The 11,670-nt window shown below is 44.5% G+C and overlaps 1 protein-coding gene across 1 annotated transcript; it reads left to right on the top strand.

Annotated features, from left to right (window-relative positions):
• The first annotated feature begins 863 nt into the window (after nt 1–863).
• Nucleotides 864–9,725, top strand: FABP5 (fatty acid binding protein 5). Its single transcript, XM_083450261.1, has 4 exons — nt 864–1,024; nt 4,708–4,880; nt 9,206–9,310; nt 9,464–9,725. Exons 1-4 carry the CDS (start codon nt 946–948, stop codon nt 9,512–9,514), a joined length of 408 nt encoding a protein of 135 aa, XP_083306387.1. The 5' UTR covers nt 864–945; the 3' UTR covers nt 9,515–9,725.
• The last annotated feature ends 1,945 nt before the right edge of the window (nt 9,726–11,670 follow it).

Below are 11,670 nucleotides of genomic sequence, written 5' to 3'. Positions count from 1 at the left end.
CAGCACTATCAGGACCAAAATGGACTAAAAATGTCACAATTGTCAGGGTGGTGTAATGGTTAGAATGCTGGACGGGGGAACCTGGGAGGGGAGCCCAGGGTTCAAATCCCCACAGCAGCTTACCTGAGTAGCCTTGGGCCATCTCTCAGCCTGACCTACTTTACAGGGTTGTTGCAAGGCCAAAAGGAGGAGACGGGGAACCCTAAAGTTCGGCTTGAGCTGCTTGGAGGACAAGTGGGGTGCAAATGCAACAGTCAAGGAACAAAACCAGGAAGGAGTTGAGGCAACGCCGGCGTGGGCGTTCAACGCGGTCCTGAGGGAATTGCTGGGCTGAGGAGACTTGTCCTGCCCGCCCCCGCCGACACGGGCCCCGGCCCCCCTGCAGTTGCGCAGAGCGGGAAAGGCGCTCCATGCCCGGCCCCTGCGCACAATGCTCCTCCACCTGAGGGGACCCTCCTAAGGAGAGGCGTCACTCCACTGTGGCTTTGGGGGTGGCGACTCCTTCAGGGCGCTTTGCTGCCTATTTGCGAGCAGCCTTGGCGCGCGGGGGTTTCTGCTTCTGGCGCGCGCCATCCGGGCACCGCGCTGTGCAGCGAGACGAGGGTGAGAGAAACGCAGGTAGACGCGTCCGGCGTCCCGGCTTTCCCGCCGCGAGGGCCTTGCCCCGCAGCGCGAGGGCTGAAGCACAGGACCCTCCGCCTGGCGCCCTTGGGCCGCGCAGCCCAATCATTCGGCGAGGAGCTGGAGCGCATCGCCGGCAGCGTCCTCGCGGTTGGGAGCCGGCACCCGTGACGTCAGCCCTCCCGATTGGTCCCCTGGCGGCAGCACATGCTCAGGACATCTATATAAAGACGTCCCCGGCCTCCCCCCTCCCCTGCAGCTGCTCTTCCCAAAGCTTCTTTCTCTTGGTCGTCAGCCGGGACAGCTCCATCCAAACGCAGCGCAATGGCGAACCCAGAGGCTTTCTTGGGCAGGTGGCGCTTGGTCTCCAGCGACGGCTTTGAGGAGTATATGAAGCAGTTGGGTAAGGAGCAGGGAATGGATGGGGAGTACGGGCGGGAGGGGGGAGGGGAGTAAGAATTTTAGGGGATTCCGTTTAAAATGATGAGGATATTTTATGACAACAGAGAAGCAGAACTAGAGATTCCCTCCTTTCATTGGGCAAAACTTGGGGGGAAAGAAAGGGGGCGGAAGGGCAGATAGTAGGATTGAAAAGTAAGCCAATCCATAAATGAGTTGGGCAAATCCTATCACAAGAACAGTAGTGCTAGTAGAGTGTGCATTTTTTATTTTTGCATCCAATTTGCCGACTGCAACCTAGCTATTTACATGGACGTAGCCTTCCTGAATGCAGTGACTTTGTGCATCTGTAATAAAATAAATGTAGCATTGCAGCCTGAAGCTTAAAAAAAAAAACAACCCCAAAAAAGCACTGCTTAAATAGTGGCATTGTCTTTAAAATGGCTGCTTTGAATTAAGTGACTTACTTAAAAGTTCTTCTCTATGATTTGTGTAAGGGAAGCAGTGTCTGCGTGATGCACATTTTGTGCACTGCAATTCTTTGGGTTTTGTGAATTGTCATGCCTTTCTCGTATTCTGTCATACTGGAGTAGACACAGTCCTATTTCTTCCTACTTTGTGCACATGTGGTGTGTCTGGCTTGATTAGGAGTGGAGGATTATGAAGAGGGAACAGGAATTAATTAATTTTTCCTTTCCTGGAAGCGCATATCTGTCTCTCCTGTGGGGAGCTGGGATTAGGAGCTTTTGTGTGTCTCATTTTCTCAGCTCCTGAGAGGCTGAATGCTCTGTCCAAGGTCTGTGGAGGCATTCCCAGGCTTGCCTTTAGTAACAGGCACACAAATACAAATGAATATTGTTTCAAATATGATATTGAGCTGCAGTGTGTGTGTGCGCGCGTGCACATATACCAAACCATCTGCTTAAAACAACATATGAAAAACTCGGAGTGGGGTGGGGGGACAGAAGAATGGCTGGGGGCGATGGGAAGGAGAGGGAGATCTCTCATATAAGCAGAATGGCACTTTCCCAGGGATTTCACCTGAGTCAGAAAGGAGGGCAGAACTCCTGTAACACAGCTTACACTTCTTATTACAATGCATTTGGACACCTCTGGTGCAAGAAGAAACCATACAGTGGGGATGAATGCTCATTATAACAGAATATGATGCTCTTAATGAAATTTAATTTGATTTTCTTTTTTTAGACAAGCCAGTCATTCTTGCAATTATATAGTATTGTTTTTATGATATTTAATGTTGTGCACTGCCTTGATCTTTTATGTGAAATCTAAATGTTTGGCTTTGGTTGTCTCACTGCATGGACTGGAAAAAATGCCAGGATGAGCAAACTTCCTGTGACCGTGCACAGGAGGATAAAATGTACCACAGTGATCTCATATTCAGTACTATTATTTTACCAGACAAATTGAACGGAACACTAACCTAATTAGGGGTGAATAGTTTGGGGCTGCATTGATAGATCTGCCAAGTTACAGTGTATTTAAAGGCTCCAGCTGAGGCTGAAACTGGAAAGAATAACAGATATCTGAATTAACATCCGGCTGTTATGTTAGAACCTTTCTTCTTTCTATCCTTGTGGATTAATTTCACTAAAATGCAATCCAAGTCCACAGATGACTCTTGAATAGGGCTGTGCATATTCTGTTCTAAACTTGGTGTTAGTATCCAAGCTTTTGCAGAACAAGCAGAATCCTGTGATCCATTTAAACGATGCAGATAAAACACAACTTACTTGTATTTACACATTGTATGTAAAAAAAATATTCAGCTTCTGATCTTCCTGGGTAGTGGCAAAGCGTTATGAACAGTGCTTAAATCCCATTCCTAACCTGTATGGCACCCCAAATCTATTTTTTGCATCCTTAAGGACTAGATCCTTGCCTTTTGAAGATGTAAATGTAATTGCACAAGAAAGAATAGGGGAAATGTATCACTGGGGCATGCTATGGCTTGTTTGGGGAATTGTTAAGCACGGGTGTGTTGCATTTTGCTTGTGGAGCTGCATTTGGCAGGCCTGAACTAGCCCCACAGTTGACACACTCGTTATTTCACACATGGGGTTAACTAAGTTCTTGTGCCCAGTGAATGGAGACAATCATGGTGTTAGTCCATTATATACTCTAGCTGGCATGGGGCTGTTATGCACTACATTGAATCTAAAGAGTATTCCAAATGTTTTGGTCTTTCAGTGTCAACCCAGAAGATAGAGACTCCCCCTTCAATATACTAATAGTGTTGGGGAGAGAGAGAGTATGTGTGCGTGGATTTGCTGCACCTCTTGATTTCTCATTGCCCATTTACTCGGTTCATGAAGGTTTGCTGATTGTTGAAAAGCATTGTGCTTCGAGTTACCATACAACCTTTCTGTGATGTTATCAATGGAGGTTGCATCCATCAAGCGGTGAATAAGCATGTGTAAAGCAGCCTTTATAGTCTTTGCAGTAAAGGCTTAAGGATTACAGTACTGGTGCAGGAAACCTTTTATTTCTCTGTTCTGGGCTCAGTTCACCTAATGGTTCCTGCTAGCAGAAGCTCAATGCAATAACTTCCACTAGTGCAATGCAGTCCACTCCCCTCTTGTGGTCTCCCAGTTTGGCTCAGGAGAGTCAGAAAAAACCCCAGAATGGTGTGTGGCAAGAGGAGAGGGGGATTGTTTCATGTGGTGAGCTGAAATACTTGTGGCAATGAAACAATTGCCATGACACTACAATGAATTATCCCACTTAAAAATATATGTATAGCCTAGTCCCCATTCCAGAAACAGAACATGAATTGAGTCTTAAAATGCACAACAATAATCTAGATGAGGTCCAAGTCTATCTCCAGAGAATGGAAATGTGAGCTCTGCAGTTTGGCTATCCACTCATTAAGAGAATACAAGCTTCTCCTTAATGATCATATGTCCTGCAAACTGTTATTGCTGCTGTTGTTATATTCCTGGTGATTTCAGTAGTTAAGCTAAAGCAGTGAGGGAGAAGCTGGACTCCTTCAGATATTGCATTGCAGGGGGTTGGGCTAGATTAACTTTAGGGTCCCTTCCAACTCAGCAGTTCTGTGATTCTATATTTCCAGACTGCAACTCCATCATCCCTAACCATTGGTCATGCTGGCTGGGGCTGATGGAAGCTGAAGTCCAATGACATCTGGAAGGTCACCCTTTCCACCCCAGTGGCCTACATGAATGACTGTATTTGTAAACATAGTGTTCTGGGTTGTTGTTGTTGTTTACTTCTCTCCAGAAAGTCTCAGATAGATAGCACTGGAGGAGGAGCAAGGCGAGAGTTGTGACATGACACAATTTATTTCTAATTTTTCTGCAGAGCAATGGGTACTTTTTTGCCTGATTTCATTGATTTCCCTTTCTAAATGCCAATGTGATATCATTTAATTATTTGTATCTGGGGCAGAAGCCATTTGGTAATATGCTGAAGTCTTACAAAAAGACCTGTTACTCCTGTAAGGCAGAACGAAAGTGGAGTAGTTATAATAAGCTTCTGATTAACCTGAGATGCTTCAACACTTCAGCTGAGTCACTGGAGTTCTCCTTCCCCACGCTGGGTAATTTAAACAGTTAGGTAATCTTTTGTGTGTATGTGTGTTATTGCGTAATGACTCTGCTTGGCTGAACCAATCTGACAGGTCCCTTGCCTTTCTCTTTTCTGCAGGTGTGGGCGTGGCCATGAGGAAGATGGGGAGCATGGCAAAGCCAGACGTTATCATCACTAAAGATGGAGACACATTCCATGTGAAAACAGAAAGCACATTCAAAACATCAGAATTCAGTTTCAAATTGGGCGAGAAGTTCAATGAGGAGACGCTAGATGGCCGAAAAACTCAGGTAAATGAAGCGAACGTCCAGAGAGGGCATGTGCTGAAACAGTCACATGTTCACACTGCTCACAAGTACAACCCGTCTCTTCACATGTGCACATTTATGTGTGAAAGCGTGTGTGTTTGTTGATTTGTACAGCTCGGCCGTTGGGTACACAGGTCACATACTGTACTTTGTTGAACATTCTCAGTCACTAACTGTACACGTGTTTAGCCACACACATTGGACCAGCGTTGAATATAGCATGTGAACATCCCTACAGGAAGAAGCTGATGCAACTCCCTGAACTCTTCTGATTTCTGTTAGGTGAACAAGTTACTCCCATCAATGTGTGTTGTAACACTGAATGATACCAATCACTGTGGTTCAAGTGGTGCACAGTTGCATCACTGCTGAGGTAAATTTCCTCATGAATCAGCATGGTATTGCGTTTGGTTTGTCAGTCATTGCCTTTGGTTCCCGTAGTGCTGTTTGGGATTTTTTTGCTTCTGTTGTAGATTAGCCACCTTTAATGATGCAAACTCATCTTGGGGGGATGCTGGAAGTGTGTGAGCTTTCTGTGGTTATTTGCCTTCTCTTCCTTTTTTCTTTTGTGTACCTCGCCCTTCAAACCTGTTCTCAGAGCAACTTACAAAGTTTCAAGATAAAGCAAAAAAATCCAGCCGCAAACATAAAGTAGCAATTTGAAAATAATAACCAAACTAACAGTAGTTTCCTATACATGTCTGCCCAGATGTAGGCCCCGCTGGGGCTTACTCCCAGGTAAGTAGATACAGGATTGGAACCTTACCTTTGAAAATCAAAAAAGTATTTGATACCTAAAATGGCATCAAGCTAGGTGAGCCTGGCATCAAGCCTCCCTGTGAAGGGATGTGCAGCGTAGTGGTTAGAGTGTCAGGCCAGACCTGGAAGTCTAGAGTTCCCGCTTAGCAATGAAGAGGATCACTGGGTGACCTTGGGCCAGTCACTGCCTAACCTACCTCACAGGGCTCTTGTGGGGATTAGAATTTGGGGAGAACTATGTGCACCACATTGAGTTCATTAGAGGTGGAATATAAGTGCAATGAATAAATAAACAGTTTCAGAGTCAGGATGCCACAACTGAGAAGGCCTTTCTGTGGTAAGAGGGATAACTGCCAAATGGCAAAGGCAGGTCTGTGCTGCAGAACTTAACTATAGGCAGGCACATGTGGACACAGGCAGGTAGGCTAGTCCTAAAGCATGGAAGGGATTTCAGGGTCAAAATTAGCCCCTTTGGATTGATATGGCCTGGAAGCCACTGCAGCTGGCAAAACACTGTTGTGATGTGGTAATTCATATCTCCACATCCCAGCCAGTACATGGAACTGAGCACCACAGGCAGGTAAAGAGCCCCACAAAGACAACAAGAGAGTGAAAGCTAGATCAACACACTTAACAAAACCCTAAACTGTGGCAAATCTTAATTACAGTTGGATGAACCAAGCCATCTTCATAAACTATGTTTTGAAGATGGATTGTTTCAGCTAACCTATAGCTAAGATTAACTGCAGCTTAATTGTGTTTGGATGATATGCTAAACAGTGGTTAATATCAAATAAAAGCAATTAAACAATCTATGGCCTTTCAAGCTGGGGAGGGGGCGTGTTTCTCAGCTGAAGTAGTACAATCCCTACTAAAATGTCAAAGCAAGCTGGATTTGTTCCCTAATGGATTCAAATGGCTACCTGCAACTTTTTACTGTTCTTAGTGCAGCTCCTTTTTTAATTTTAGGAAATCCGTGCAATCTTAATGATGGTCCCATTTTGTAAATTCTGGTAGCAAAAGAACGTGTTGCAATGGAATAGTGGGATTTGATTCATATCCGCACACCTCAGAACAGTCAGGTCAAAAGCCCTGCCTGAATGATTCATTGGCTTTTTCTTGGGAGTGTCATGTCTGTGGTTAAGGCTAAGGAGCTCTCCCTTTTGGATCCTTGCCAGCTGATGATCCCTTCAGTAGGCTTCTTCACCAAACAGGTACAACAAGTTCCTGGAGCTCTTTTCATGGCCATATGCGTTAAGGTGTCACGTTGTGTGATTTCTGACAAGCACCTTGCTTCTGCAGGTACCGGAGCATGGGAATTCCCCTCAGATTACAGTAACAGGAGCATAATCTTATGCAAATAACCTATAAGAATAATGGCGATTTTCCAGGACCTTTCCTTAATCTACAATTGCAATACTACAATTACAGTATCGTCTCCCAAACTGGTTCTGCACATCCCTTTGTGAAAGTGCTACGTGAAAGGGGATTCCAGGAGACAGTCTTAATTGCATGTTGCACCCTACAAAGCTTTTTACCATATGTTAACCATCACACAGCCCATTCTGTTACAGTGGTACCTCAGTTCTCAAATGAAATCCATTCCAGAAGCCCATTTGGCTTCCAAAACATTAAAAAACCAAGCGGGGGCGGGGGGTTCCATTGGTTGCAAGAGCTTCTTGCACTCAGCGGAAGCCATGTCGCATGTTTGGGTTCCGAAAAACCTTAGAAAACAGAAGCATTTACTTCTGGGTTTTTGGCGTTCGGGAACCGAGGTTCCACTGTACTGCTTATTTAAAGCAAGAGAAAAGGGGGCAAAAATATTCCTCTCCCAGACCCACGGGACATTGAGAGCATAAATAGTGTGATGCTCTGAGGGGTCTTTTTCATAAAGCAAAGTAAGGAATGTGTCAAATTTGGGGGTTCTTAAGGGTGGCAGAGTAGGAGGCACCGACTTCATTCACACATCATGGTAAGCCAAACTTTTACTTACTGGGAGTGCATGAATGTGCACAGCATCCAGACAGGACCTTGTGTAGCCACTTTGCTCCTTCCCAGTTTTTCTTCCTTCTTCACTACACTAAGCCAAAGTTCCTCTTAGTATGTTGTCTGAACCCAGGCTTATGGTTAAGCTTTCTCCTTGCTAACCACGGTTTAGTGTAGGAGTAACAGAGACTGCCAAGGAGCATAGTGGCTGTTAGTTCCTTTCTGGGAGCCAGCACATTCACATGGTGTTGCTAAGCCATAGTTTGATTTACTGTGTCATGCAAACCAGGTAATGGACTCGTCTTTCTCAACTGGGAAGCTCTATTGAAATGGTTAGAAGTTGTGCAAGCATTTCATTTAACATGTCTGTCAGGCGTCATTTTCATTTTCTGTCTGGAGGACAAAACTAGGCGTGTCCTGATCCTTCTTGGCAGTATCAAACTTCAGACAAAGATTTACAGAGAAAAGTACATGACAACATAGAGAATCCACATTTCATTCTTTATCTTCTACAGACTCTTTGGTGTACTAAGAGTCTAAAAGTTTTTGCTTTTTAATTGTCTGCACAATTAGAATTTGTACAAATGCCTGTGTTTCTGATAGCTGTTTATTGTTCTTGCCTTCATGGGAGAAATAACTGGTCAGCCATTGGGTTTCTTGGATGAAGGCAGCGCTTCGGCTTTCTGGAGAATTTGTGTTGAGGAATTTGGAGTGGGTGGGGATCTGGAGGGTGGACATATTGTTTAAAAAAAGATACATAAAGTGGGAGAGCTCTAGGGTTCCTGGACATGCTTAATTTGGCATGTGTATATATAATATTTGAATTCTGTCTCCTTTGTTTTGGTAAGACACTATCCACACCCAGTTATAAATCTGGCAAAGCAGGAGCATGATAATTCCTCCTTTGGTGCATAGACATATGCTGAACGTAATCAGACTATCAGACTATCCATGTATTGGCATGCCCTCTGCAAAATATCTTATCACTCAGACAAAATGGTAATCTCTGTTCGCCTTCTTTAATTAAAGGGGCAAGTACTTCTCTGGTAGCATTTGCATGAGTTTACTCCTTAGGACAAAACTAGACATAGCACCCTTTACCCAATTGCTAATTGCATTAATGACATTTTTTTTTTAAAAAAAAAAAAGTTTGCATGAGGGCCTGATTCCAGATTGGGACTCTGGCAGAGGAAAGCTTCAGGCCTTGCTGTGAACCTAATCTGGATTGGTATCCTGCACCTGCTGGCACTGGGAGAGGGCAAGCACCCATTGGAAAGAACTGTAGCTAAGGTGAAAGACTTTAACGCCTCCCTCCCTGGTTCCCAATCAGGAGTTCCCTCTTCCCTCCCTGTGCTTTCATTTGCTTTTGAAAAGCTACTCATGGAGTTCTAATTAAAAATATTCTAATTTCATGAATGCATCAAATCTAGTTTGGCCCTTAGTTATGTACACCAATGCAAGATCAGAAGCACGCTAACTATTACTGCACTCTCTTGGGACAGAGCAGTTTTGGAATAAATTCACTAAGATGCTAAGTACCAGATTTCTGTATTCTTTTTCAGACCCTTATCACCTTAGATGATAATAATGTATTGACCCAGCACCAGGAGTGGGATGGCAAAGAAACCACGATAACCAGAAAGATAGTAGATGGGAAACTCGTTGTGGTAAGTGGAATTTTCTCCTGAATTCCTAGCCAAAATTGTACACAATAGCTGGAATGCAACATAATTCAGGCATACTAAGTATCTATCTACATTGCTCTATTCCCTAGTGATCTGGAGAGAGAGACTGATGAATGAACGTTCTTTGTTTTGCAGGAATGTGTCATGAATAGTGCCAAATGTACTCGCGTCTACCAGAAAGCATGAAGATGCTGGCTTCTATTTTGGATGCGGAGCTTTTCTGATGGACAGCTTAGTTCAAGGAACAAAGCTGATCTACACTCCATATTTCTCATCTGTATTCCTTCTCCCTGCCCCCCAGGTTTTTTTAAAGCATCTTGGAAGAATCTGTACTGTACACAATTAAATTTCAAGTCCTTGATGTAACTACTGAGAGCTATTAAATTTGAAAATTTCATGAGTTTTTATTTTCAAATATTTTTAATCCACTTTGCTATTAAGAAATAAATAAATATCAAACATAAAACATAGTTCAAAAACATTTCAGAAAAGAGCAAATATCAGAAGATCAAGAAATATAGGATGGTAGAATCTAGTGCTGGCGATCAGCAAACATCTGGATATAGAGGCGTGTTTTCAGTAATGTTTTGGAAGCATGCTACAGTTGATTCTTTTGAATAATGGCATCCCAGAGAGTAGGTGCCACCACAGTGAAGTAAGAAATAGTAGGAATATTGCAACTGTATTGTAATTTTTAGAATTCTCCTCAGTTGAAGAAATTCTGGAAACTCTAGTTAGATTAGCTGTGAGAAGAAGTGATTAGTTACTAGTTAAGGTGTATTCTGTCTAGGCACATTTATAGCATGGTTTCTTTGAACTCGGTGCAACTTCTATGATACTTATGTCTTAGCAAGTGTGTTTACACATGCAGTCTTAAAGGAAAATAGCATGGCACTGGAAGACCAGAGATGGGGAGCCTACATCCTTCAGATGTTGGGATACAACTTCCATAATCCCTGGCCATTGGTTGGGTTAGCTGAGCCAATTGGAGTTGCAGTCCGAGAACATCTGCAGGGCTGTGGGTTCCTCATTCCTGTTATAGTCTGTAGAAGGTTTTCTTAGCTGCTAGACAATATATAGATAATTTCTTTCTATACTATAATTTGCCAAGCTCATTTCCTTTGAAGTCATTTTTGTCCCGGGGCAGAACAAACTCTAGATAGTAAGCTGTAACTGAAAAAGCTCACCCTAAATGAGCCTTCCCAAACTTGCTGCCTCCAAATGTTTTAGACTACTACAACTTGCAACATTCCCACCTAGCAGAACCAATTTTAAGGGATGGTGAGAGATGCAGTCCAACAACATTTGAATGGCACCTGACTGGGCAAGGCTGCCCTAAGTGAAATATCCATATGTCACCCTTTATATTGACTCAGGGATTTTATGGGCCTCAAGAGATCCAAGAAGGATTCCAGTAAAACGTCCTCTATGATGAAGCTTCATGATGAAGCTATGTTGAGGACATTGGTCTTTCAAATTTCAGCAGCGCTGTGTGAACCCAAGATTCAGCATCCCCACCTTTCGCCTTCCATTCCACTCAATTCACAACGTCATAGTTGTGAGACCCCCAAGGCTCGGCATCTAGTGCTGCGGAACCAGTTACGCTGCCCTAAATCTGCCTCTCACATGGTTCCTATAAACTGCCATTCATGGTGTCTGTGTGTAGGTCTCCAACTCCCCATCCCAGGATTCTTGTGTTCCATATCTGCCTATCTCCTTGCCTCCTTGCACTTCCTTAATATCCTTTAGCATCATCCCTGCCCCATTTTACTCTACACGTACTGTCCATAAGGAAAAGAATTGTTGTGTGCCAAGGCATTCCATCTTTTGCAAGGCACTGTTGCAAAAGATGCAAAAGACGACATAAACAGTGGCGTAGCGTGGGGGGTGCAGGGGGGGCCGGCCGCACCGGGCGCAACATGGGGGGGGGGTGCCAGGTGTGCGGTGCGTAGAGAGAGCGAGGGACTATCTGGGGGAGGGACAGTGCAGCGGGGGGCGCAAATTACTTGCCTTGTCCCGGGTGCTGACAACCCACGCTATGCCACTGGACATAAAGCCTATATGTTGCATTCAGTTTGCCTGTGTTTTCCCCCAGCCTATCGTCATGGAAGCTTTGCCGTGTGCTGGAATAAAGTTCAAAGGGATAAGATGCAGCTCACAAGCTAAGACATAAGTGCCAATAGTAAAGGTACCCCTGCCCAATACAGGCCAGTCGTGTCCGACTCTGGGGTTGCGCGCTCATCTCGCTTAAGAGGCCAGGAGCCGGCGCCGTCCGAAGACACTTCCGGGTCACGTGGCCAGCGTGACAAAGCTGCAACTGGCGAGCCAGCACCAGTGCAGCA

Source organism: Podarcis tiliguerta (assembly GCF_965153285.1).
Source record: "Podarcis tiliguerta genome assembly, chromosome: 7".
Lineage (NCBI taxonomy): Eukaryota > Metazoa > Chordata > Lepidosauria > Squamata > Lacertidae > Podarcis > Podarcis tiliguerta.
Note: the sequence above shows the minus strand (reverse complement) of the source record. Positions and strands in the feature narration are given on the sequence as shown.